At 33.6% G+C, this 27,996-nt stretch overlaps 3 protein-coding genes across 3 annotated transcripts in view; all 3 read left to right on the top strand.

The window, feature by feature from the left end:
* The window catches only part of LOC125809198 (gamma-glutamylcyclotransferase 2-3), a 1,073,903-nt gene that overhangs the window by 764,761 nt on the left and 281,146 nt on the right, over positions 1-27,996 (top strand). The gene's annotated exons all lie outside the window — the stretch shown is intronic.
* LOC125809206 (uncharacterized) overlaps positions 1-27,996 on the top strand; it is a 226,957-nt gene that overhangs the window by 148,208 nt on the left and 50,753 nt on the right. The gene's annotated exons all lie outside the window — the stretch shown is intronic.
* LOC125809143 (ALBINO3-like protein 2, chloroplastic) lies at positions 9,542-27,965 on the top strand. The gene is made up of 15 exons (XM_049488797.1): positions 9,542-9,972; positions 10,489-10,595; positions 11,640-11,767; positions 12,188-12,259; positions 14,254-14,355; positions 16,209-16,268; positions 17,378-17,443; positions 18,631-18,678; positions 19,175-19,351; positions 19,445-19,500; positions 19,592-19,709; positions 19,995-20,084; positions 27,422-27,531; positions 27,648-27,804; positions 27,897-27,965. Exons 1-14 carry the CDS (start codon positions 9,566-9,568, stop codon positions 27,802-27,804), a joined length of 1,698 nt encoding a protein of 565 aa, XP_049344754.1. The 5' UTR covers positions 9,542-9,565; the 3' UTR covers positions 27,897-27,965.

Consider the following 27,996-nt stretch of genomic DNA (forward strand, 5'->3'; position numbering starts at 1 on the left):
AACGTGAATATCTCTCTATTCTGAAGTCGTATGAACAAATAGTTTGATGCGTTGGAAGCTAGACTCATAGACCTTTGATTTAATGGTTCATGGGCCCATAAATCTTTATAGATTAGGAGAAAACTTCCGAGACATTTGACCCAAATTTCAGAGAAATCTTTAAAAATGAACTTACGATAACTTTCGCCAACTTTTATTTTGCGACTTACCTTACTTCAAAACTTGAGATACAACACTTGAACACTTAAAATATGACATACCACATCATTCTTAATGTATTACTCACCCTCTTTGTCTTTCCACGAAGGTACGAGTTAATTTAGACGTTTTGAAAAGTCAGAGTGTTACACTTCCATTAATGGTAACATCACTTTCTTCCCTTCACTTTTTTTCTTACTTTATTTTCAGTTTGTTTGACGAACAAAGTTTGAATATCCCTCGATGAGTTTGGCTATCATTATTCACCTCTCTTCCTTACAAGTGCAACTCCAATAATTTTTTGTGTTTGTAATGATGGTGAATGTATCTTTGGTGTATGAAGGATGGTGAGAATATAGGAGAAAATGATAAATACTTATATAAAAAGTCAAAAATAAAATAAATAAAAAATTCACGTGTTAAGACAATATTCACACATAAACATATATGTAATTGTGACTTTTTAATGATATAATTATTTCAATTTTAAACACTCCAGGAGGGTGATAAGACCCCCATAAAGTATAAATATGTAGTTGAAAAATCATATAATAGATTGAGAGCTCATTTGACCATTTACTCTATACAACTGCAGTTATTCGAAGTTTCAATTTATAACTATGTCCAAAGAGTGAAAGGTGAAATACTTACTATTTATTTAATGGAAAATACATAATTACCCCATTAAACTTGTACCCTTTTTTGAAATAGACACCTAAAGTTTGCGGGGGTCATATTACCCCATCCAACCATTTCCAACAATTTTAAATACACTACTTAAATTCATCGTTCATCTTTCCCAATTCCTTTTCCCAGTTCTTTCGATTTACTCCACTTCAAAAGATTATTTTTTTTCTGAATTTCTTTGTAGATATATATTTATGTAAGTTTTGTGTGTTATTTTTCAGTGTTTTTGGTGTTTGATTTCAAATATTTTTCTTCAAAAATTAGTTCAATCCTTTTTAGCTTTGTGGGTATTTCGAAATCAAGACTAGCTTTGAGTTCTATAAGTGAATTTCACATTTTTTTTGAATTTGTTCGGGTAGATTCTTTGATACTTTTGATATGGGGAAACTATATGAACAGAAATGGTTTCAAATTTCTTTGATGAAAGGTAAATTAGGGATAAATTGATCAAGTATTATGTCGTTGTTAAGTATATTTTTCTAATAAAAGGCCTTAAGATGGATTGCTAGAACTTGATGATAGAGTATACAATAAAAAAATTCGCTTCGCGTAGTAAAGAACCAACTTTTGCTGTTGAGAAAAGCTTTCAACAACCATTAATGGTGGTTTGGGGAAGAAGAAACGTGGGCCTCTTTTCACTTTGGTTTAACAATGCCATATGTTTTCCATTGGTTTGGGGCAGCAATTTTACTATTTCATGCGCTTTTCTAGTGTGAAATTACAATTGCCGTAAAAATGGATCAAAATGGCGTATTTATTGTCGATTTAAATGGTTTCATGGGGTAATAGAATCTCCGCAAACTTAAGGTGTCTTCTTCAAAAAAAGGTCTAAGTTTGATGGGGTAATTATGTATTTTCTCTTAATTTAAAATAAGGCTCTTGTGCTTCACTTGAAAAAAAATGTACAAAGTGATGATCATAGTGTATTATTTTAAACAAAGTGAGTTTAATACTGAATCTGTTTGGATTGACTTATTTTAAGTGTTTCTAAGCTAAAATAATTTTAAAGCATTTTTGTAGTGTTTGATAAAATTTAAAAGGCATTTTAAGCACTTATATTTAAGCTAAAAAGATAAAATAAATAAAAATTATAACTAAAATTCCTAACTAATGATTTTTAGTTTTCCATTCAAATTGGAACACATAATTATGATCATGAGATATGGTCTATGCTAATTAGGAATTGAAATGTTCAATCCTCCATTCCTAGTTTAATGTTATCAGTTAAGTTAATTTATTTAATTTTGGCAGTTGATCATATTTGTTATGATGGAATTTCGAATTATGCAATTATAATAAAATAAATCCAAAAAGTATTTGTTGTTTCAATAATTTTTATCACCATTTGATTCGGCTTAATAACTCTATTATACCTCGTGATTATTTCTCTACTTTACACACAACTTCGCTATATGACATGAGGTGATCAGGCACCTTTGTTCTTCGGAGAAGAAGAAAGTTCTGAATTTGGTTGGAAGAGATTTAGACATTATCATGTCATTAATATATATATATATATATATATATATATATATATATATATATATATATATAATAAGATTTCAAACGTGTAGTTTGTTCTGTAAATTTTCTAATTTATATAGTTATTAACGTATTTTTATGCTTACTCACATAGTCTTTAACTTTAAATCTCCGGTGCAAATTTCACATTAAATCATTTCTCTCTCACACGCGCGCGTGAAGTTGACTATATCAATTTATGTTATAAGTTTTACTTTTTAGATTGTCATTTGTGACTCAAGGACATGTTTAGCAATTTTTAATTGTTGAAATAAGTCTAAGAGAAAAAAAGGATAATGATATAACATAAGACCATCTCCAACCCAATCATCTCCAACCCAACACCTTATTTGGTGTAAAATTTGGTGTTTTTGAGCTTCAACCCACACCAATTTTTACATCAAATTTGGTGTGTGAATAGTGTTAGACCAAATTTGGTGTAACATTATTCATCACACCAATTCACTTTTTGAATATTTTAATATTATTTCATTATACAAACTTTTAATTAAACATTATATAAATTGTATGTTTTAATTAAATCTCTTGTATATTTAATTATTTTTTATGTAATATTTTTATAATATTAATTTTAGATATAAAATTTAGCTTTTTTATAAATTAATTGTTTCTATAAATGACTTTTTAAAAAAATTAAATTTATGTTAATTCTACTATAAATTATAATTGGATATAACTACAATTAACCTTCACAAAAATTAAAAATGCAAACATATAAATTTTTAAACAAATAATATAATGTACTTAAAAATAATCGAAAATAAAAAACATTCAACAAAATAGTAATTGACATTCATCATGAATTATATATGGTGAATATTTTAGAAAGAATTTGTTTTATGTTTGGTGTTTGAGTTGGAGATAAAGTAATAGCAAAAGGGAGAGAAAATGCAAAAATAAACATTTGAGATCGATAGGAAAAATGTTAATCTCACGCAAGTCGGCAAGTGTCATCAATTTATACTACGAAACCAAATAATAAAATCAAGAATAAGAATATAAAGCAAAATATTTTTCATAGTCCCTAGATTTTTAAATTATCATTCTTGCCTCTTTATAAACTTTTTGTATCTTTTATTCTAGTTCACATATATTGATTAAAAAATTACTTATTCCACATTTAATTTAGAATATTTCTTATATATTTGTGTTCTCAGAAATTCTACAGTAAACCTCACTAAATTAATATAAATAAGACCATTAAATATTATTATTTTATAAAGATATTATTTAATTGATAAATTAATATTTATTAATTTAAAGAATGTTTCGATACCACAAATTTCATTTGGGGATGAAATTTCAGAGAATTTAAATGAACCCACTCATAAAAACGTCATTCATGAACTTGAGGTCATGATTAATGATCTTGATTACCATAATAAAATTGACATTAATAACTTGTTGGATGAGTCAAAATGATACATGTTCAGGGGTCTAGAGCTTGAAAAACAAAACACAATAAAATCATATTCCACTAAATTATCTTAAATATAATTGTACTTTTAAAAATTATTAATTTATAATATTAATGAGATCATATATTTATATAGATGTTTATTATCGTATTGAAGTGAGTTTTTCATTGGCCCAAGTTGAGAACCAGAGAAAAATATATCTTAAAAAGGTTATTAATTAACCAAGTATTAGTGAAGCTTTAGTGATATTAACACTTATGATTAGAACCGTCAATATGGGCTAGACCCATAGGGCCGACCTGGCCTAACCCATGATTTGATAGGGTTGGGCTACGATTTTTGGAGCCATTTAAGAAAATGGCTTTTTAGCCTGGCCTGAATAAGTCTGCCGATTTGTGGGGCTTGAGAAATATGGATAGGGCCAGCCCGTGGGCTAAATAAAAATTAATTAAAAAATAAAATAGAGTATTAAAAATAACAAGAGTCTAAACTCAAAATCTATTTTTGAAATATTACAATTTAAATATAAATTATATTTATAAAATATGTACTACTTAAAATAAAAATTTCCTAAAATTTCTAGATAATCACTACATAGGCGGTAAGATCATCTCCAACCCACCTCTATTTTACTCTCCATACTCTATATTTGGAAAGTAAAATAGAGAATGGGCACTCCAACCCACCTCCAAATCACCCTCTATTCTTCAAATTTAGAGAGTTGAATAGTAGTTCTCCAAATTTGGAGAACTACAATTCACATTCTCTATTTCACTTTTTCATTATTTTATTATTATTTCTATTACTTTCTAATTAACATATTATTTTACATATAATTCTATTAATTAAATATCTAATATTCATAATTCTTTTTTGGAAGGGGAGGCCTGGTTTTATTTTACCTGGGCCAAAGACTGTCCCCTCTGCTTTTCCGGGAAAAGTCGCTTCCTTTTTTCGGGGTAATAATTTAAATACAAGATAACAATACAATATAATACATAACATAATAATTTAAATACAAGATAACAATACAATATAATACATAACATAATAATTTAAATACAAGATAAAATACAATACATAACATAATAATTAATTGATCACAACAATAATTTAGAAATCCGGTAGGTCGTTTCCAGATTTAGCACTATTTGGAAAAAAAATTAGGATATGATTCCGAGAATTGTTGTGATTGTAGTTGTGATTGTGGTTGTGACTTCAGTTGTGATGGTATACGATATGGGTTATTATTTAGCTGATGGTATATATCCTAAATGGTCTACAATTGTTCAAACTATTCGTGATCCTCATTCCCAACAAAAGAAATATTTCGTGATGAAACAAGAATCATGCCAAAAAGATGTTGAACGTGCATTCAGAGTTTTGCAATCACGTTTTGCAATTATTGCAGGACTATCACGTTTTTGGAGAAAGGAAGTGCTACATGATATAATGACTACATGTATTATACTGCACAACATAATAATTGAGGATGAACGTGATCTCAATGCACCAATTCAAGATGTCGTAGAGGCTCCAACTCCAACTATAGAAATTGTGATAGATGAAAATCTCCGGTTTGAACAATTTTTAGCTAGACATAAAAAAATTAAGGACAAAAATGCTCATTTTGAACTCTGTAATGCATTAATTGAGCATTTATGCGAGCAACGTAATAATTTTGAAAATTGAGTGTTTATGTAATTGTATGTCACTTTTATTTGAATTTGTCCCCTAATTTATGTATTATATTATATTTTCTTGCAATTTATGTTATTTAAAAATTTAGAATAAAAAATAATTTTATATCACATTAAAAATTATATAAAGTAATTATTTGGGAAAAAAGAAATAAATGATTTATATTATGAAATAAGAAAATAAGAATGAAATAGAAATAATAATATAATATTGAGGAGAGAGAAAAAGATTCCCTTTTAGAGAGTAAAATAGAAAATTGAGTTGGAGTTGGTTGTCTGAAAAAATAGAGAACTCTATATTTGTAGAGTAAAATAGAGGATTGGATTGGAGATGCCCTAACCTATGGAATGTTGTCATAGTTTTTGTGTTTTATTATGATTATTGAAAAACAATTATGTTAATATTTCTATTTAGCTATTTATGTTTTTACTTGAAATCAAACTTAATAAATATTATAAAGATAATTTTATTTGTGGATTTGATTAACAAGTAGTAACACTAACATTATGTATTATTGTCTTGTCGATATTTATGATAATATTTTTAAATTATAAGAATTATACTTTTATAAAAAAAGGTCTGGCCCGGCAAAGTCCGTAGCCCACGTACTTGTGGGCTGGGCCGACCATTTTCTGGCCCACACAAAAAATGGGTTAGCTCGACCTGACCCGTAAAATTTCAAAGCCTGTATAAATTAACCCGGATGGGGTGGGCCAGCCCATGACAGCTCTACTATTGATTAAGAAAGTTATGCTTTTTTAATGAAAAATCAATATATATATATAAAGCTGGAAAAAAAAGAGCTGATGTGGCATGCTTCATTGGCCTCTATTACTATTTATTTATTTTCTTAAAAAAAATTCTTTTATTTTTTGTTCAAAAAAACTTTTTAAACATTTACTCTCTGTCCTTATTATTAACAGTTACTCTCTTTCCTTACTATTAGCATTTTTACATTTACTTTTACTATCAAAATAAACTATGTAACGGCTAAGAACATAGTGGTGCATTTAGTATAATTATAACACGTATTAATTTCTCCAATTAAATTTAGGACGTTTTCCTAATCCACATAACTGATTATCTACAAATTAGCACTAATTAGAAAAGTTTAATTTTTTCAGTAATTGCAACATTAATGATTATATTTAATTTTTAATAGCTATTTAAACTCTGTTAATCCTCACTATTTTTCCTAAGCATATTCTCTCTACAGCTAATTAAATTCCTTCCAAGGCTTAAAGGTACATATTCATTCTCTATCTCATCAACAACTTTCCTCTTTCATTTCACATATGTAATCAGCTGCTAGGCTCCTTGATCTCTCTTCCTTTTTTAGATTAACTCTAACTACAGATGCCAAATTGTGGAGTGGTATTCGGCTAAAATTTTATATTTATACAATGTTATTGGCAAATAATAACTTATTGCTTTATATTCTATGCATAATTGTATTGTTAGATTATTATTTTGAGTGTTTTGAGCTTATTATGAATTTTATGTGTGTAGAAAATGTATCAAATGAACATGATCGAAAAAAGAGGTGATTCTGGCTCCTTTTGAAACAAAGGAATAACGATTGAGGGATAACTAGGTCCTTGCCTCGTGAAACACACGTGTGAAGAAAAAAACAAGAGATTTTAAAGTTGATTGGACTTGTCACTGATCCTCTTGAAGTACAGGCCAAAAAAGATTATCTCAATGAATTTGGATTAATGATTTGATTCCTAATGAGGAAACAACATGCGACTTGATCCATTTTTTTGATTTAGTATATGTATCAATTATTTGTTAATATATATGGCTTCCAAGTTCCAACTAATTATAGTCTCCTTGTGAATTATCATTATTTTATTTATTTTAAAATTTTCATCATTGAAATGATCTAATTGTCCATTCTTCATAAATATAATAGAAATTTGTTTCATTGAGAAATGCGTATATTTACAAATTATACTAAGAATGTCTAAGAATTTTCTTCTATTATTTGAATTAATTAAATTGTTCCAATTCATATAAATGTTGAAATAGTATGAGGATTTTAAAAATATGATTTTGAGAAAAGTCAAGAGGAAGCAATCAAGAAAATTTTGAAAGCAATTAGAGAAGGGGTACATTACTTTTGGCTAAAAAGTTTTCTTACTGAACAAGTTGAGGTTTATAAAATTTTGTGGCATTGTTCTTCATCAATACATTTTTAACCATTTTAAATTTTCGGATTATAAATAATTAGTAGAGAATAAATATTTCATATTTTGAATATTTTACAAAATTACATTTAATTTTTTTTTTCCTTTTACTTTGTAATCTATAGTTTTTTTTAGATAAGATATGGGTTATATTAACAAATATTTTTTAATGTTAGAATATCTACTTTTAAATTTAAAATTAGAGAATTTTGTAATTGCAGATTTTAAAAAATCTAAGCTATGAACTTAATTAATTATAAAATAGATGATATGCAAAGTTTTCGAACTAATTTGAGAAAATAATTAAATTTGTATGCATAAATATATGAAGATTTCTTTCATTAATCCATATTATATCTTGGATAAATTTGTAACGAGGTCATATCATATTCCTATTGTACTATTCCTATTATCTAATTTTTCACTTTTTAAAATCTTTTTCTTTCTTTTTAATTGTTCTTTCTTAAGAGTCAAATGATACAAATTTCGATCAAAATTTAGTTAATATATATCTTCTTACTCATATTGATAAATACATGAGTAAAATTATAATTTATAATACTTTTCATATATAAGCTTAGAGTTACTAAACAAGTTGAGGCTTAAAAAATTTCGTGACATTGTTCTTCATCAATACATTTTTAACCATTTTAAATTTTACGGATTATAAATTAGTAGAGGATAAATATTTCATATTTTGAATATTTTACAAAATTACATTTAATTTTTTTTTTACTTTGTAATCTATAGTTTTTTTTTACATAAGATATGGATTATTTTAACAAATATTTTTTAATGTTAGAATATCTACTTTTAAATTTAAAATTAGAGAATTTTGTAATTGCAAATTTTAAAAAATCTAAGCTATGAACTTAATTAATTATAAAATAGGTGATATACAAAGTTTTCGAACCAATTTGACCAAAAATAATTAATTTTTATGCATAAATACATGAAGATTTCATCCATTAATCCATATTATATCTTGGATAAATTTGTAACAAGGTCATATCATATTCCTATTGTACTATTCCTATTATCTAATTTTTCACTTTTTAAAATTTTACTCTCTTTTTAATTCGTTCTTTCTTAAGAGTCAAATGATATAAATTTCGATCAAAATTTAGTTAATATATATCTTTTTACTCATATTGATAAATACATGAGTAAAATTATAATTTATAATACTTTTCATATATAAGCTTAGAGAAAGACATTGTTAGTTGACTTGATTTTGGACATAGGATAATAACTAAGAAAAGAGTTTTAAATACTTATAATTAAATAAAAGAAAAATATTATTTCAAAATTTCAATCTTATAATCAAAAGAAATTGTAGTAAATACCTTTTAAGTTTTAACCGTCTAATTGAAGAGGAGCGATTCCATTGTAGTGGATTCTTATATTTCTTTTTTCCCTTTATATGTTTAGTTTCATTATTTTTTATTGTTTTATTCTTAATGAAGGAAATTTTTGGAAAACAAATATGTCATATATTTGATGAAAGAAACAAACCTACTACTATTAGAATCACATATATTGTATTTAAAAATGAAAATGTTTTAATATACCATTCATCTAACTCTAATTTTAGTAACAAAATTATATAAGAAATATTTAATGAATATTTTTAACTATTTTTTATGCATAGACATGAAAAGTTTTATGATATTTGTTTCACAAAATTTGTACTTTAGAAATATTTTCTAAATTGATTAATTTACCGCGTGAAGCGCGGATATGTTTCCTAGTTATTACTAATTTTAAAGAAAGTTATGTTAATCCTGGTTTCGTTGTAACCCGCCGTCCGATACCAACCCCCACTCCGTCATGTCGGTTCAGAGATTCCTCCAGCACCGCCGTTACTCTCGTAATTCGCCGGAAATATACTTTCTCCACAATTTCACTTCTTCAGATTCTCACAATAAACCCTCAAACCCTTCCGATCACTACCGCTGTCACAACCATAGGCACAACCGGTATGTCCACTTTCTGAACTCGTTGTTACCATCAAAGCCGCAATTTGTTATTCCGCACAGTGTTTCCTTCTGCCGTTCCTTCTCCACTGGCGACTCGCGAATCGGTAGCATCAGTGACGACTCAGTGGTTACTCAGTATGAGAACACGGATTTGTTGATCAGCGAAAATATTAGTGCAGGTGTTGAGGAGTCCATTCTTCCGGTACGTGCCTTGATTTCGTTGTTGGATGGCTATCATGACCTCACTGGCTTCCCATGGTAACATACTCCATTCGTTCCAATTTTTTTGTTAAGCACCTTTATATAAATTTTCAGAAATTCTAAGATTTTTGCTGGTATTTTAAAAATTCCTAGTTTCATTGTAAAATTGAAATGTAGTTCTAAAAAATGGCTTTGAGAATTGATTCAGTAAGGTGAGAAGAGCCATGGTACCCAACTTGAAATTCATATACAGAAGTTAAGCAAACAATGCAGAAAATTCTTGCTTGTGAATTGTATTATATGGTGGAAAAATAACTGCTCTGTCCTTACCTTGCAAAAAAATTCAGTCTTTCATTAATAAGAACTCAACTATTGCAAGGGCTATTAATTACCCACAAGGATTGGCCAGTTTTTCAATCACGGAGGAACATTTTTATTGACGAAGTTCCTTTTAAAAGCCCATAGAACACTCTGTAATGTCTTGATTTAGTATTTTCTTTTTCTAATTTTATCCAATGCTAGTATATGGTCCCTTGATTTTGAAATCATACACTGTACGTACTTGGTTTGCAGGTGGATCATTATAGTTTCTTCAACAGTGGCTTTGAGGCTTACGTTATTCCCATTTGTATTATTGCAACTCCACAAGTTGAAGAGAATTGGAGAGTTATTTCCTAAATGTGAGGCTTTGTTTTCAGCACCATTGATTTCCCTTTATCTGATGCTAATTTTGGAACTCAAAAAGTAGTATGGAGTGAAGAGGGGAATGAGTAGGTGGGCCTCTCTTCCCTTTGGTTGGAATTTCGGAACAAAGATATTTAAGGCCTGTTGTCCATACAAATTATTTCATTATCTCAACTTCAAGTTGAGATGTTAATTGCCCATAAATGTGTGTTTTACAATTTGGTCCATTATTTTAACTTCAACTTGAAATAGAGAATTTGAAGTCAAAATACTTTGTTTGAGGAGTATCTCAAGTGAAACAATGTTTTTTACTCTCTGAACTTCAACTTTTGTTTCCAAGCGAAATTATGTCCAAACACAACGAACTTCCCAATACTCTTTTCAATTTCAAATTGTCGACATACCTATTTAAAGTATTAAAATCTGCCCAAGATTCACTAAACTTGTATATACTTTATCGTCAGTTCTACTTCTTTCCCTCCAAGTGCTTCAGTATATAACTATATATTCACCCTAGAGTAGAGTTGGCTATAGTTTCATTTAATAATTCATGTTTCTAGAGGTGCTCTTCTTTAAAATGAAACTTACACAATGTTCCCAAGAGGATGGCATAGTGGTTGAGGCATGAGAGCAACAATGTGGACACGCCAGGTTCAAATCCCAGCTACAATACTTGGTATGTCCCGTATGCTTCAGCCTTGATGGGCATGAATTGGGAAACCTATGCTTGTGATCCAGCCAAGTTGCCCTGTAGATCAGTTGAGGAGGTGCTCTCAAGCTAGCCCACACACTACTGATTAAAGAAGACATGAAAAAAAGAACTAAGATAACTTTGCTGATGCTGCTATTTTCTTTGTTCTGTAAAGAATCAATCTCATAATGACATGTCCACCCTAACAAATATAGACGAAAAGAAAGAATGAAGAGGCTAGCCTCAATGAGTTGTTTGAGACGGCGGACATAATATTTTACCTCTTAATAGAAATGTATGCACGCCAGAAGCTATTACTTTTTAACTGATCTTTTTATGCATTTTTAAGTGCCTCCTCCACTGCCTCCGCCTATGTCAGGAAGGAGTCTTAGAGACCAACTTAAAATCTTTTTCAAGGAGAAACGAGCGGCAGGCTGTCCTTCATTTTTTTGGTACTTCGCCTCTCTGACAGTTCAGGTGATAATCCTATATAATTTATTATATCAAGTTTATTTGCCTCTGATGACTTTCCATATATGGTAGATAATTGACTATTTTTCATTATACATTATAGAGCACTGAGGAAATTGCTACTTTTATTTGAAAACCATGTGTAGAAAACAAAAATTTGAAAGTTTTCATGTTTTAGAATTCATTATTTGCCTATTTAGATGAGTAGGAGTTAGACTACAATAAGTTATATTTCTTTTTCCGTGTCTGTTTGCTTTATTTTTAGAAGACTTCACACAAAAAAGTAGATCAATATTGATGTTTTTTTTATTGTCACATTCAGTCGAAGCTTTTGAAATCTCCGCATGAAATTTGGTACTTTATTGATCATAGTAGGATGTTGTAGATTAATTTTGTCATCTTGGTCATGATCTTTATGCATTTTAGGTGCCCTGCTTTCTTCTTTGGATTACGACTATTAGAAGAATGTCACTGCATCATCATGAAGGCTTTGATTGTGTAAGAACACCCTTTTTCATTTATGCAATTCTTGTGCAGGGTTGGTTTTCTTCTGGTATTATAAGTTTTTTCTTTCTCCCCTTAATTTTGCTTAGGTTGGTTTTGTATCATCATCTTTTACAAGGCTCAATTGATACACCTAGTGAAAAGCTGACTGTATAAGCATTGTTGATACATATAACATGCTAGTGAAAAACTGACTGTATAAGCATTGTTGATGCATATAACATGTGATTCGACAACATACCGGTGAAACTAAATGGTAATTCTCAAGTAAGTGAGGCACTCAATATATGCAACATAAATAGTAAATAGTTCGCTTGCCTTGTTTTTTCCTCTTCTTTTGCTTCGTCGCATCTCCTCCTGAAAACAAAGAGCGCATTTTACACACATCCAATGAGGTTTTCGTTTTTTTTTTGAACTAGTAACTTGTATTCCCCAGCATTAAGGGCTATGGTGACCACCTCCAAAAAGTAGTAACAGAGAAGGGAGGGGAAAAAACAGAAATACTTATCAATAATCTTTGAATCCACTAATTGGATTTCCTCTTCAATATTTTGTTCTTTACACCAAAAACCTAAGGAAGTAATTACTTTCCATTTAATCTTCTGTATTGAGCTCCACCAGATACAAGCAGGTACGGTCCTCCACCACTTCTTTTGACTCTTGTTGGCTGTTGCTCCCCCTTCTGATCCAACAAATCAATAAGTCTGCTGTGTGTTCTAGCATATACAAGTGTTTGTTGGTTTCCAGTGTCTCTTTGCATAGTAAGCATCTAGAGGCTATGTTGATGCTCCTTTCCTGTAATGCTTCATGAGTCAAACAAGCTCTCCTAGCTACCAACCAGACAAAACACTTCACTTTAGTGGGAGCCACACTCTTCCAAACAACACTCCATGGCCCTGTCTAATCCCATTATGAGGAGTGAAAAACCCCGCTGGCTCTCTATTTACTAGCACCGAGTATATGTCACTTGTGATGCAAAACTTGATCCATCGAACTCATTTGATCCCAGACTCACCTGATTTCAATCTCCAGCCAAGAGCTTCATTGGCCACTAGGATGTCTAGACCTAATAAACGCCTACACTAAGATCTCAAGTGTTGACTTGGTCTTGAATCCTTACTTTGGACCTAGTAAATCTGATACCTGTCCAAGGGAAGTCAACTAGTTGGTGATAGTAATAAAATTTAAGATCCCTCCCTTGCCTCAGAATATATCTCACGTCCCACACTTTCATCAGGGAACCTAATCTTATTCAAATTCCTTTTATAACCCATGTTACTTCCTATCCCAGACTAGTCTATCATTGTCCCAACTCTCTATTTTGGACTCTCACCTTCTAGTCCATGAACTCCCACAAAACTCCACTCAGTTATACCATGAATGATCCTGATCTGCCTCTAGCAGAAGTCATTTCTTTTCTCATCCACCTCCCTCTCTACAAGCTCCTCACTGCTGTCTTCACTTTTTCTATGAATAGTAGTTGATAGAGAACGTCAAATTTTTTATGAAGGACTTCAATAGCCAAGTATATAGTTTTTTCTTACCAAATTGCTTGGACTTTAATAGAAAAAGTAATATAGTTTGTTCTTACCAAATTGCTTTAGTTACTCCCTTTGCCCCAATTTATGTGGCACTGTTTGACCTGACACAGTTTTTAAAAAGGAAGACCTTTGAAACTTGTGGTTTAAAACAAACCTTAGATATTTGTGTGACTATAAATCATTTAATTAAAGGTAAACTGGGGAATTTTAAAGTTGAATTGTTTCTAATTATAGAAAAATGACATTCATTTTGGGACAAAGTAAAAAGGAAAAGGCTACATAAATTGGGACAAAGGGAGTAGTAGTCTAATTCCTGTATCTATATGATAAATCTTAAAGCTTTGAAACTTTTTTGAGTTTAAATATTCTGTCCACTTCCGTTTAAAAAAATAAAAATAAATATTCTGTCCACTTGATGATACTTATTTCCATTTCATTTCATTGTAGGGGGGCATTCTTTGGTTCCAGAACTTGACCGAGATCCCTAGTGGTGTTTTAGGGCCAGTCTTTCCATTACTGATTGCTGGATTGCATTATATCAACGTTCAGGTATATTGCTTTTATCAAACTTGAGATTTACTGCCTTTCTGTTTTGTTGTTGTCTTTCTTTGTGGTAACTGGTAACAGAGTTTCATTACGGGATTAAGAGACCTGTACCTTGTTCTTGGCCTTGATACTAGATACATTTTCATATATAATTTCCTTTTCCTTTTCTGTTTGGAGGGTGGACTGTTATCCAATATTACTTATGTTTAGGTATTTGATCGTCAACATGATCAATTTTGTGCTGGTTAACCATCACTTTATGTTCAGACATGTTCTCTTGGTGCCCACCTTGCAATGGTTGGTGGGTCTTGGATACTGTTTAATGTTTGGGGCAGGCCTGAAAAGTCGAGGTGTGTGCAAGTATTTTGTGGAATAGTCGAGGTGTGTTCAAGTTGCTTGGACACCATCGCTATCCAGTAAAGAAGAAGAAGAATGTTCTCTACCACACACGACTTTAACAATTGGTTCAAGAAGCCATCTTTTATGGTCACAGTTGCAAAATCTAGTTCAAGTAAGCTACAGTTTCAGGGTATGAGATAAGACTTGAACAGGGTCTATCTAAAGGCATAATTCAATTTTCATTTCACTCAACTGCCTAAGCCGAAAAGCTTTCACCCAAAAAATGATGCAATAGTACAATGGAAAAGATTTATCTGATAGTGCCCATATTTCTTGTGGCTGTGAGTTATTAAGAATCGAGAAGGTTGACCTGGGGAAATAACAGTGTGTTTTCAGAGGATGAGTGGATAAAAGTTCTGATAGTGTGACGTCAAATGCGAAGCGAAAGAGAAAGAATCACCAATAAAAGGGGCTGGGAATGAGGAAGAAAGATAATCAACCAAAAGATGAAAGGGAAAGAAACAGACGAGGAAAGTGGGAAGAATATTATAAGTAGTTGGTAATTTATTGGCGATGGGATTCAAATAGCAGAATTCACTTAATTGGAAAGTAACTCGTGTGTTTTCGAAATTTGAAAAACATGATATGATGTTAGCTAAACCAAATAGTGTTATCTACTCCTGATAAAAAATATAAATAAACAAGAGGAAACCCAATCTACGCTCTAGTTGCTATCTATGTGAAGAACATGTGGAGACAGTCAACCATCTCTTTTTACACTGCAAATGGACTGATCAATTGTGGCAGATGTTTATCCAAAAGAGGAAGATTAAGTGGACAAAGCCTGGGAGTATTATAGAAGTCCTACAATGTTGGAACAGGGATGGAAATGCAGGAAAAAATGAGAAGAGATGGAGGATTGTCCCAGCTTGCATTTGGTGGACAATTTGGAAGGAAAGGAATCAAAGATGCTTTGAAGGAAAACAAAACAATATCCAGAAGATAAAGACTAATTGCCTAGGGCTTTATTATTTTTGGTGTAAGCAAGTAGTGATAGGAGATACTGAAAATGTGTTTAATATTATTGACTGGTTGTAACTAGAAGATCCTAGGAATGATGTAAGTAAAACTTTTTGGAGGGGGACTACACTTTGATGTAGTATACCTGTGGATATATAGAAGTAATGTTACCTTTCTCAAAAAAATAAATATAAATAAATAAGAAAGAAAAACATCAAGGGGCTACATTTAAAAGAAGTTTTTTCCTAAAATTTCTCCTGCCCTTGCGCACCAAATGACTTTTACAAACTTTTGTCTCGTAAATGGGAAGGGAATATAAGGGGGGAAAACAAGTTTCCAGAAACACTTTCTTGAAATTGATTATTTTGAGAATGCCGCACAGTGTATTCGAGAATATAGTATAGTGAGCTTGGTTAGTTTCTTATGCAAGTGATGTTCGAGGTGTTTTTTCTCCATGCTTTTTGATAGAGATGATCTCTCTCTTTCTATTACTTCAGGTATCTTTTCAGAAATCTTCAGTTGAAAAAATGAGTGGATTCGTGGGATTAATAGCCAAGGTCAGTACTCAGTAATCTGTCAGAAATTTATGTGATATATCCTCATACTTTGATCTAAAAGTGATTTTCGTCAATTTGCTGCGTAATAAAGGGACTTAACCAATCTCTATTCAAACTCCATTTGTATCGATTATCTTATTACCACAGTCATCTGACGAATTTGAGAAAATCTAAAAATTCTATCCTCCTATCCAAAAAGAATGCCTAGTTTCGGAGTACGAGTATCAAACCATAGAATTTGTGAAGTGAATTTGGATATCGATTTCTCAATCCTTTGAAATATAATTCAAGTATCTAGAGATATAAAATTATTTTTTGATAATGTTAACATATTATTCATCAGCATAAAGCTAGTGCTGGGCCTGACCACTCTAGAACAGAAAGTAAAAGGCCTATATATTTCACAAGGCTTCCAAAAAGTTTGGTATGGAGTCTGCCTCCTTTATACAAAATTCTTCACACCCAAAATCAAATTACAATTCATCCTTCATTTTTGGATTAGCAGTTTGAAATCCTTTTCCCTTATTAAGCTCTCCCATTGGAGCAATTTATCCTCTGTTAATGATATATTACCCTTCTTAGATATCATTAGCGACCATTCTTTTTGTTTTTTTCTCAGGAGGTAACCATGTTTTTATGTGTGTAACTTGCATCTCCTTGATGCCTTTCAAATACAACATCTTACTTCATCAAAAAACTAAAATATCTTTGTTAAAATATTAATAAATCAAATTGAATGTCCACGAACGTGTGAGGTGTTATGGGAAAACTCTCAAATTTAGGCTCGTAAACCTTCACACAAAACAAAGGACAACTTTAAACAGATGGGGTGTACATCTTTAAACCCACTTACTCTAAATTCTGGAATCCCCTCAAAGAAACTAGTGATCATTAGCTATGTTGCTCGGACTCTTTAAAGATGTCAACGGGTGCTTGTTGGATCCTTCAAAAGTAGTGCATTTTTGAAAGATCTGCACCGGTGCGGCATCATTTTTGGAGAGTCCGAGCAACATAGATCATTAGTATGTTATCAATAGTTTTCTGTTTTCCTGATGATAATTTTGAGATGCAAGTCTCAACACTTTCACTTCTTTTTTTTTTGGTTACAGTTCTACAAGAAGTACTTGGAAGTCCTGACATTACCCATTTTATTTATTACATTCAATATGCCCCAGGTAATCAACCATTTGATTCCAAAAAAATATGTGCTGTAGGATTTGTCCATTTTTATGTTTGAACTTGGCATCCCATGTTTTCCTTAATTATTTTTAGCTTTGTGGTCCAATTTTAAGATAACTTGAAGAAGGAAACTGATTTTTGATCTTTGAACTATTTATGTTGGTTTCCCCGGAACATTATTTTGGTCCTGTTAATTTATTGGTCTCAACAATAGCTGGAATCATTGTTTTCTTGGAAGTTGTTAATGGAGGCACACTTTTGACTTTTGTGTCCATTCTTTGTGACCCTTTTTTATCTTAAAATTGTTTTTGATATTTAAGGAAAAAAGGGTTTATGGTATTGTAAATATACTGTTTTTTCTGCTTTGAATCTGAGTATCTCAGTACCTGAGCAATTCATCATGTTAGAGCTGTGAATTGGAATAGTCGGAATGTTCTTGCTTTTCTAGGTGGTTTGCATCATGACTAGCTTGAATATGTCTACCTAGGATTTCTGGACAGTCAGTCAGTCACGGTAGGAGATTTTTTTCATTGTAATTTGCAGCTCTATGGGCCTATCTCTTGCTTTTATAAAGTTATTAGACTCAAACCATATTATAATTGGATGGATTGCAAGTAGTATATCATGATTTAATGTTTTTGTCTGATAGGGTTAGTTTCTCTTGCGAACTGTTCTCTTTTTTATTGCCTCTGAGATGGATTGTACTAGGTAAGACATGCAATTAATGTAATTGATATAGTGATGAACAAGTGGCACATCAATGGTTGTTTGAAATTGGTGAAAGCTGAGCTTTGGAAGTTAATGAGTTGCCAATTGAAATATGACCTGCCGAGACTACCCCAATAGTACAATATAAAATTTGGCAGAACGGGAAGCCCCTATGGATTTTGAAGTTGATGATGGATGGAGAAACTTGATTTAGTTGTCTGTCAGGTTTATGTGAAAGAATGGTAGCAGTGGTGGACTGATCACATACAAATAGATATTTACATTGATGGATCACTAACTTTTTCTTTAATCTTCTTAAAATTTTCGGTGTTGGGTTGGATAGCAGGAGAGGGGATTGCAAAATAAAATAATTGCATTGTCTTTCTGACTCATTTGCTTGCCTTTCTATCTTGATATACCTGACAAAGGATTGTGTGCATGACATGAAGTTTTTGTTCATATTTCTATTTTTCAGGGGAGTTTAGTTTTTTGGCTTACCAATAGTTCGATGACTGTTATTCAGGTATCTCTTCTGAAGTATTCTTCCTAAGGTTCCTCATCCCAACTTTATTTCTTGCTTGACTGGGTGTGCCGACAAATGCTAAAGTAGTCTGTTATTGTTAGGAAGTTTTGTAACCTCTCGTGTTATGCATTGGATGCGAAGAGGTTTTATTACACAAAAGGCATTAAGTTTCAAATTTGCTTTTTCCTCCTCCTAACGTGGAAAGAGAGCATGATAGATGAACTACTAGATAATGAAGATAGAAATTTTCCTTCAAATTTCCCTTGGAAAATGTCTATGATCTCCTCTTTATTTCTCTTTCGCTCCCTCTAGACACAGTCTGTCTAGCAAATCGTATGTAGCTGGCGTTCTCTTTTGTAAATTTTTCCTTGTCCAACAGCGGTCGTTGAAAAATGTTGCTTCTTAGGGTTGCACTTCGCACATCTTCATGAATCAATCGGTGTGGTGAATATTGGAAAAATTAGTTTCTTAGAACTCATTACCTTTTTATATACAGCAACTATCTCTAAACCATCCAAATGTTCGCAAGAAACTGGGGCTACCTCAGAAGGATCCTCAATTAGAAGCTGCACATCAGAAAGAGTTGGGTAATACTGGAGAAATCAAAATAGATCCATCAAAAAATCAGAGCGAAATATCTGTCCAGAACCTATCACCTCATGAATTGGTTAATGTTAGTAACTATTTTCGTTTCCTGATATTGAGACTTGAAATGTTGAATTTTTCTTGCTGCTTTCTAAATCTTCGTTTGTTGAAATCTCATCAGCTCTCGATCAAACTCTTAGCAGGAGGACGTAAAGATGAAGCTATGTCCTTTCTACGGTATTTCTCTCTGTTAATAAAAGCAATCCTCACCGCCTCATTTCTTTTTTTCCTTCTCTGTAGCATCCTCTTTTTAATATATGTGTTACAGACTTGCTATCGCCAAGGATCCTGAGAATGTTCGAGCTTTGCTTATTGTTGGCCAGACACTGTTGCAAGATGGTTCCTTACCAGAAGCTACTGAATACTTGGAACGTACCATTGCTAAGGTTTGAGTTTGAAGTCCCGCATTTCAGTTTGAGTTTACTGATCTTCTTGATGAAGAAGATCAATTTGCTTTCGTGGACTAAGAATTTCCTGAACGTTATTATTTTCAGTTCATGGAAAGGGTGACTGAATTTGGGAAAGTCAAAATCTGTTTTTCTATATTTGGGACCTTTTACAGTTTATGTAGTATGCAGTTTACTCTGCAGAAAACTTAACTTGGCTGCTGTAATCAAAGTAGAGTTGATTTGTTACTGGTCATTGATCAAAGTCAATTTCTGCAAGGTCAGCTTCTGCTAAAGGAGAATCAAATGGAAATTGAAGATGTAGATCTGCTGATTCTATCATCTCAATGGGCAGGTGTTGCCTGTATACGGCAGGTAATGGTATTTTGAGAAAATGGCTTGATGATTGACTTATAAATACAACTACTATGCCTCGATCCCGAGCAAACTGGGATCGGCTATATGAATTCTCACTGACCACTCCATTCAAGTTCATCTCAGACACCATATTTACTTGACATAAATCAATAACAATTCTAGTCACAGATATTGAGTACCTTGCATCATTTACCTGATTCCATGTGACATGGCGGAGTGCCGACAATAGAGAAACCATGTATATAGGGGATTTATTTTGGGTACACTTTTAAGTGGGTTGGACTATTGAAACACTATTGTGGTATAATTTTAAATGATTTTCAGACGAGAAGGTTTCTATACAAAATTTCCCTCTTCCTTTTTCTCTGGGGTTGTAGTTGCTAGAAGTTTCATCTTAGTTCTCTTTTTATTCGGCAAAATGGTCTGGTGGACCTTTGTACTGGTATGCGTTTGTATTGTGAACCTTTTTACTTACCTCTTTGTCATCTTGATCCCTAAACCCATCTAAACTCAACCTGTTGAACCCTTTCAACTCATCGTGACTCTCAATCGCGCTGATGTCACACTCCATGTCAGATAAAATTTGCCACATCATTTTTTATTTTTATAATAACTTCTTTTTTGACAAGAAAAATCATAAAGTTTTGATGCAATTTTGACAAATTAAATTTTAATTTATTATTTTAAATTAAAAGTTTGGGTCTCCTCACATCATCTTCCATTTTCACCGTGAAATGGCCCAACTGCTGGAGAAAGTCGCTGCTGGTGCCGCTCCTCTTGCCGGCGAAACCACAAATACGATCTCCCACACCAGCCTCCATCTTCTCGCACACCCTCACCATTTTTCTTTCTTCCTTCTCCAACTTCCACAAATCCAGAAACCCTAATCCGCCGCACCAGCTCCTCGCCCCTCACCATTATCGATCGCTACGAACCATTGCTGACTGCTGCGAACCACTAGGGACCCTCTATGCTCTCCATCCTCTCCGGCGTACCAAAAGGCCAAGAAACTCCTCACTGCCTCCGGCATACAAACATGCTAGGAGGCTCCTCGCCGCCTCTGGTGTACTAGACTGTTTTGCCAAAGAAGATGGAAGAAAGAAAAAAAAGGGGTTGGGCAAGGATGGATGGCTGAAAAAGCAGATGGGTTGGTTGAAGAAGAATGATTTTTATTCTTTTTTAAGTTTATTATTTATTCTCTTATAATTTAAATATGGTGTTCACTTGCCTTAATAGGCGTGTAGCCTCACTCTCTTGCCAACTCAACCATCTTAATGCCACATAAGCATGGTCAATGGTCAGAGGGGTTTGATATATTGTGCTTTATTGAGTGTAAGGGTCCAGATGACAAAGACGTAAGTAGAAGGGTCCATAATACAAACTGGTACAAGTACAGGGGTCCACCAAACCATTTTGCCTTTTTATTCAAATGTTTTTGTGAAATTCCTCATTATCTACCGTATGTTTAGCTTGAAATTCCTCAATCATTCATCTTCCATTTGTATATACTCCCTCTGTTTCAATTTGCTTGTCCTACTTTTCTTTTTAGTCCGTTTCAAAAAGTGCCTCTTTCCTTTTTGGCAACTCTTTAATTCCAACTTTTCATATGACATGTTTAAGACCACAAGATTAAAGGGCATTTTGTTACATTTGATATATCTTTAATTTAAGACCACAAGATTCAAAAGTCTTCTTTACTTTTTTATACTCCATGCCAAGTCAAAATAGGATAAACAAATTGAAACGGAGGGAGGATGTTTTATTCTTATAGACCCCACATGCCCCTAAAGGCCTGCTGATGTCTGATTGCTGCTCTTCTATATAATGATAGTGAGGAGTTAACCTGGCCTCCCCCAATACCTAGCTGCTCTTCCCCCTCCCCTCTCCATATTCTAGACAAACTGATTACTCTTCTTCCCTGTATTTCTGCCTTGTCCATTTATTGAAGGAAATCCTAGCCATTGCATGTTCTCACTTTACTTTTTTTCACTATTCTAAATTAGCTTAACCTCAGTACAAGAAGTATGGTAGATTTGTTTTGGTTATTGTGAATGATCAAACTAGATCAGTGATTATTATCCCTGGAAACAAGCCTAACGAGGGGTGGTTCGGACTTGTAAGCCGCATTGCAAGCTTAATAAACAGGGGGTCTTTAATGTAAGTTACTAGTCCAGTCTTAGGTTAGTTAAACGAAAAATAAACCGAAAACTGCCTTCTTCTGATGGGAAAGTAAAAGACTTGGAGTAGCATTAAATCAATCTGAACATGTATACAGATGAAAATGGATCAAAAGTTGCTTGTTTTGATGGAGAAGTTCATGTCTAATACGAGTAGCAATATTAGCTCACCTCAATTTGTCTAACTTTTAGACATATGTAATTGTTTCTGCTTGAAGATCATCAAAAGCTAATGAGTGGATGTATGTCTTTGTAAAGAATTTGAGGCATATATATATATATAACACTCAGATATGGGCTGCTTGTGATGATGTTGAAGCATACTGTCTATAGATATGGGCTATCAAATTACAGAGTAAATTAGTTTTGCAGATGTCATGTAATAAAACATTTTTTTCTTGTTCAATGAAATTCCGAGATAAATTGTTCACTTTACTCTCCTTAATATATTTATCTGAGCGTGAATTCAAATTAGTCCTTGGTTCTCTTCTTAGCCCAATCCTTCAAGAGAGAAGGAAGTTACAAGGAAGCAATCCACAAGAAAAGGTGGACACGCTAAGAACCTACTATAGTTCCGGAACAGAAGACATTAATGGTTTCCCCTCATTTTGATGATAGGGGTCTACTGTAGAGATGTTTAATAGTGAGTTTTCCCGACTGCGATGAGATCCCCACTTAGCTCATCGTCAGTAGGTTCATCCCTCAGCTGGTATTTGGATGAGGCCTCGGACCGAGATGAAGATCCGGTGGATTTTCCCCCCTTCTTGGCATTGTACCTATGGAGGCATTGTTAGTACCTTAGAAGTGCTAAAAGAAAGCAAGAACTGAAAACAAAACTACAAAACCTAAAAAAAATAAAAAATTCAGGAATAACACTATTTTTGATTCTAACATTCTACGGGTAGTAGGAAAAGAGGCCAATTTTTAAGTTTATGAAGTTGGAACTATGGTTCGCCAGTATGGTCCGTCAAAATTCCTATGAACCGTATGTCGACCCGTAGTTCCTAACTTAGGCTACTGGTTTGTGCACTTTGGGACTACGAGATTGATCTACGAGCCGTAGTAATTTCTACGGATCGTAGACAGGCTCCGTAGTCCCCCTCATATATCTTTAAACATTAGTTGTTTGTACGAGTCGTATCTACGATCCGTAGATGATCCTACGACTCGTAGATAGAGATCGTACAAACACAGGAGTGAAATAGGCAACACTGATACCTGGGACTTGTCTACAAGGGGCAACTACGGATTGTAGAATTTTCTACGGTCCGTAGAAGATCCTCATATCGCATATCGCAAACAACCCAGGTCAGTGAGCCTATTTCACACTCTCATCACAAAATTAGTCAAACTAACAGCCGAACCTAAGATTCCTAATCATGGACACACATTAGTTTCACTACAAACACTCACAATTCATCATTCTTAGGGTTCAACATCATCATTTGTTATAAGCAATGAGAAACACAATAAATTCAACCCTAGGTTAAGTACAACGTAATTTCAACATCAAAATTGATACTTTTAGGATTTGCATCCATACCTTTTCAGTGAAATTAGGTTGTGTGAGTGTGTGTGATTTTGACAACGACTTGAATTCCTTGACTCCTACTGACTGTGACCCATGGCTTTCTCTTGTAAAATGTTGGAGGATGAGAATTTTGGGGGAAAAGGAAAGAAAAGGAAAATGGAGAAGAAGAGGAAGATAATGGAGTTGTGGGTTTATAATGTGGTGTGATGGATGATGAAAGGGTGGGGAACGGAGGGGTGTAACAGTTGAAACGGTTTAGGAAGAGGGAAATGGGGAATGAATTTGAAATGGAGGGTTCGGATCGGGTCTTTTTATTTAAGTTTACTGGGTTCTACAAAAGCCCGTCTACAGGGCTGTAGGATTTCCTATGATTCGTAGAAGGCTTCCATAGTTTGACTCTACACTTAGCAAAATTTAGAAACATACCTGGAGTCCAGTGTTATCAAAGGCGAAAAGTGCAAAAAAGCTCTAAGGTTCATGAGGGCTTTAAGCGCAAAACGCAAATAAAGCGTGGGCTTTAATGAAAAAAGGCACAAAGGGAGAAAATAATACAAATATATATGTTTAGTCCAAGACTAATAATTATAAACATGAATGACAAATATATGACCAAGAAATTGAAAAATAAATATCAATTATTTAGTGTCACTTCTTCATACGAGGTTCATTGGTAAGGAAACGTTTGCCTTAGAACCTTGATGACGACACTGAAGCGCACATAACGCGAGGCGAAGCGCTCAACACGTTTTGAGCCTCACTTTAGGGCTTAAGCGCGCCTTTGATAACACTGTTGGAGTCTAAGAGTACATACTACAGACCATAGAAATTTTTGCAAAACACACGTAAAATACCATCAAATCTACTAACAAATGCTTAAGACATGCAAAACCCCAAGTTTAAAGCATGATAAGTATAGTAAATCCGCGGTACATCGACTCCCTCAACTTAAAATTGTTGCTTTGTCCTCAAGCGACACTTGCTAACACTAAAAGGACACGATGCAAAAGTAAACCTAGAACTCAAGCAATCATTTGGCCTTTTCCTCAATAATCCATCCTCCTTTTCTATCTTTCAACACAATGCAATCGTTAAGTTCAAAGCAAGCCAACACATGAGGATCTATTCATGTCATAGACATACGAATAGAGATACATTTACATACACAAATAACAATTACCAAGATACTGACGTTTCGACAATGTAACTTGTGCCCTTACCACAAAGAAGTCCTATTTTTCATAGAGATATCAACTTGTATTTCAAGTTCAAGGTCTCGGTATACGCTCACTCTCACAATTGTATTCAATACAATACATGCTCAAGACCATAGGCTTGCCCCTATCTTCTACACTTAGACTCTCGAACCGTTAAATTAGGATCACTATAGGACTTTTTTAGCTTGTAACGTAGGCTCAGGGTTAGGTGTGGTGTATTTAGATTTAAAGTGACTTTTCTGCCCTTATTGACATTACATTGGCTATTTTCTTTTTTTTACAACCAATACTTGTGTCACCTCTATTTTCTGTTCTCCTCATTTTGTTTTTCATTATGGCTTGGTGTGGCTTTTGACTTGTTTTTCTTTTTTTTTTCCATTTCAAACTTTTCTTCAGCTTTTTATTCTCTTATCTTTTTATTTTCTTTCGGCTGCCACACCATCTTAATTTTCTCCTCTTTTTTCAATACACAACTCTTCTCATAGCCCTTTCTTTTCTTGTTTTCCTCTATAGTAGCCACCCTCAACTTAGGCTTTTAGCCTGCGTTGAGGTGCACGATGTCCAAGGAGGGACCAGGGCCAAAACAAAGGTTAACATTCAAGGGGAGGTGAATTGGGTATATTGAAAGAACGGTCTATTTTAGGCTCAACAAATTTGGATCGAAGGGAGCTCTTTATTAGGTTGGTTGCTTTTAGGCTTGGTGGACTTAACTTCAACAATGACTATGATCCTTTCCTAATTAACAGTTTAATCCTAGCAAGACTAACGGGGCAAGTTCTAGATTGACACATATTGTATGAATGAACTAACACGCACATGGCACATCATTTCACTATCAAATTATCGGAGTATCTGGTTCATGCTTCAACCTAAGTCATGTTATCCTATCAGTTCCTATCATGTTGTACAAAGATCCTACACAATTCGCTAATAATTACACAAATATAGCACAAAGCCCACAAAAATTTAATTTGGAGGGATATCAATCTCATCAATACTGCCATCATGCTTTTGTTTCTAGTCGACTTTCACAATCAACATCCTAAACATGCCCGGTTCAACAGAAATTTAATAGTCCTTGGGGAAAAAGAACCTAGGCAAGAAAATCCCTAGGCATGATCCGAGTGTTCAGGCTATTCAGACTTCATCCTTTACACTCTTAGACAGATTTATCTCACCCCCACAATGTCCCCATTGCACTAAAACTAAAGAACTGAGGGTGAAGACAAACCTGTGGCGCCTAAGTGCCAAAGAACTATCTAGAGGTGTGGGGGTTCGTCGGTGGAGACCCCGGTGCATCAGTGTGTGCCTCTATTACAGTTTGGGGAGCACCATCTGTAGTGCCCCGAGCTCGAAGCTCCAGCTACCTGCTGCCGGAATCGCTCCAATCTCGCATCCTCATTATCGCCAAGCCGCCTCGAGTGCACGTCGCTCCCGCTTCCTCTCGCGCTCCTCTGCACCCTTGCCAATACCTCCCAGCCGCACGAGTAGTGTCTGCATCTCCAAATAGGGCCAATAGTACCCCTTCTCTCCAACCTCTGCGGTTGAAGGACCAAGTGGTGCAGATGAAGATGTGGTAGCCAGTGTGTCGACATCATTCCTTGTGGGATCGACCCTAACTCTAGCCTAAGGCCAGCGTCAACTTACATCGAAAGGTGTCTTCTACTTACATGTGTTTGATATGAATAAGTGGAATTGTATTATGAACTTTTATTTTTAGTGTAAGGAAGCAAATGTAGAGGAAGCTGATCAGTTGAGAGTCTTTATAGGGTCTTTGTAATTAGTTTGTACTAGACCACAATTTGATCATAAGTTTTTGTAGATCTCCAGCATTAAGAATTCTGAAGAATTCGTAAGTTTTTGGAGATCTCCAGCATTAAGAATTCGGAAGAATACTGGTTCTCAAAATCTCTTTTGGCTAAACCTCACTCCCTTTCTTTCCTCATCCCACTTGTTGGACTCAAATTAAGATTGAATCAAACAAATTATATGAATGTGGGTTGGTTGTCGGCTGATTTCTCAGAGCCTGGAGTTTGTGTGGATGGTGGATAGTGGATGAAGCTGAAAGGCTGCTGACACCTCCAGAATAGTGGTTAATGTAGTCTTCAATTCCTCCTCCTTTTTTTTTGATTCTTGAATCTTCATATTAAGGATTCTAGACGTTGTTTATGCCCTCTAAATATGATGACTGTCTAAGTTGCTCTCTTAGTAGAGCTTAGTTGGACCCAACTTCTATTTTCCTTGTGGTATTTTGAGCTTGACTTGCCATATTTTTGGGCTCGGTCAGTGGCTGATATCTCAAGGTCTCTCCTCTCTTGAGCCAAGCCTGAAATCTAGGTTAGTTCGTGTCTGAGTTATATACTGGAAGTAGGTTTCTCATAGTGATATTGCACCATTCCTTTTCTTTTATAGGGTAAGATGGGAGAGGGACTTGCACACCTGGAACGCATAGCCACATTGAAAGAGCCAGACGACCCAAAGAGCAAGGCCCATTACTATGACGGATTAGTACTACTGTCAAGGTAAAGGTTTGTTTTAATTCTTGATTCAAAGTTTATATTCTCAAAGCAAGTTCTAGAAAACCTCTTGTATATTCCAATTCTACAATTGATTAAACTGGTACATGATTATTTTCCAGTACGTTGATCAATGTTGGCCGCAAAAATGATGCAATTAATTATCTGCAAATGGCTACTGCTTATGATGAGTCTTACAAAGAATTTCTGCAACAATGTGAAAATGAAGAGGATGATATCACTAGCGACCTTGTCACTAGTAGGAGAGGAGATTACTGAATTCTTGTTTTCCCTTTTTGTTTCCTACCATCATGTAGTTTGTTATTTAATTGTATCATAGTGAAAATAATCGCGTCTTTAAAATTATGTAGGCATCATTCTTGCTGCTAAGAAATTTTCATAGGTCAAAAGATGTAATAGGGTTTTTGTAGAGGCTAGATATATATTTTTTGATGACAAGGGAAATTCGCA

The sequence above is a fragment of the Solanum verrucosum genome, unplaced genomic scaffold, assembly GCF_900185275.1.
Source record: "Solanum verrucosum unplaced genomic scaffold, falcon-dt-bn FXZP01000062.1, whole genome shotgun sequence".
NCBI lineage: Eukaryota > Viridiplantae > Streptophyta > Magnoliopsida > Solanales > Solanaceae > Solanum > Solanum verrucosum.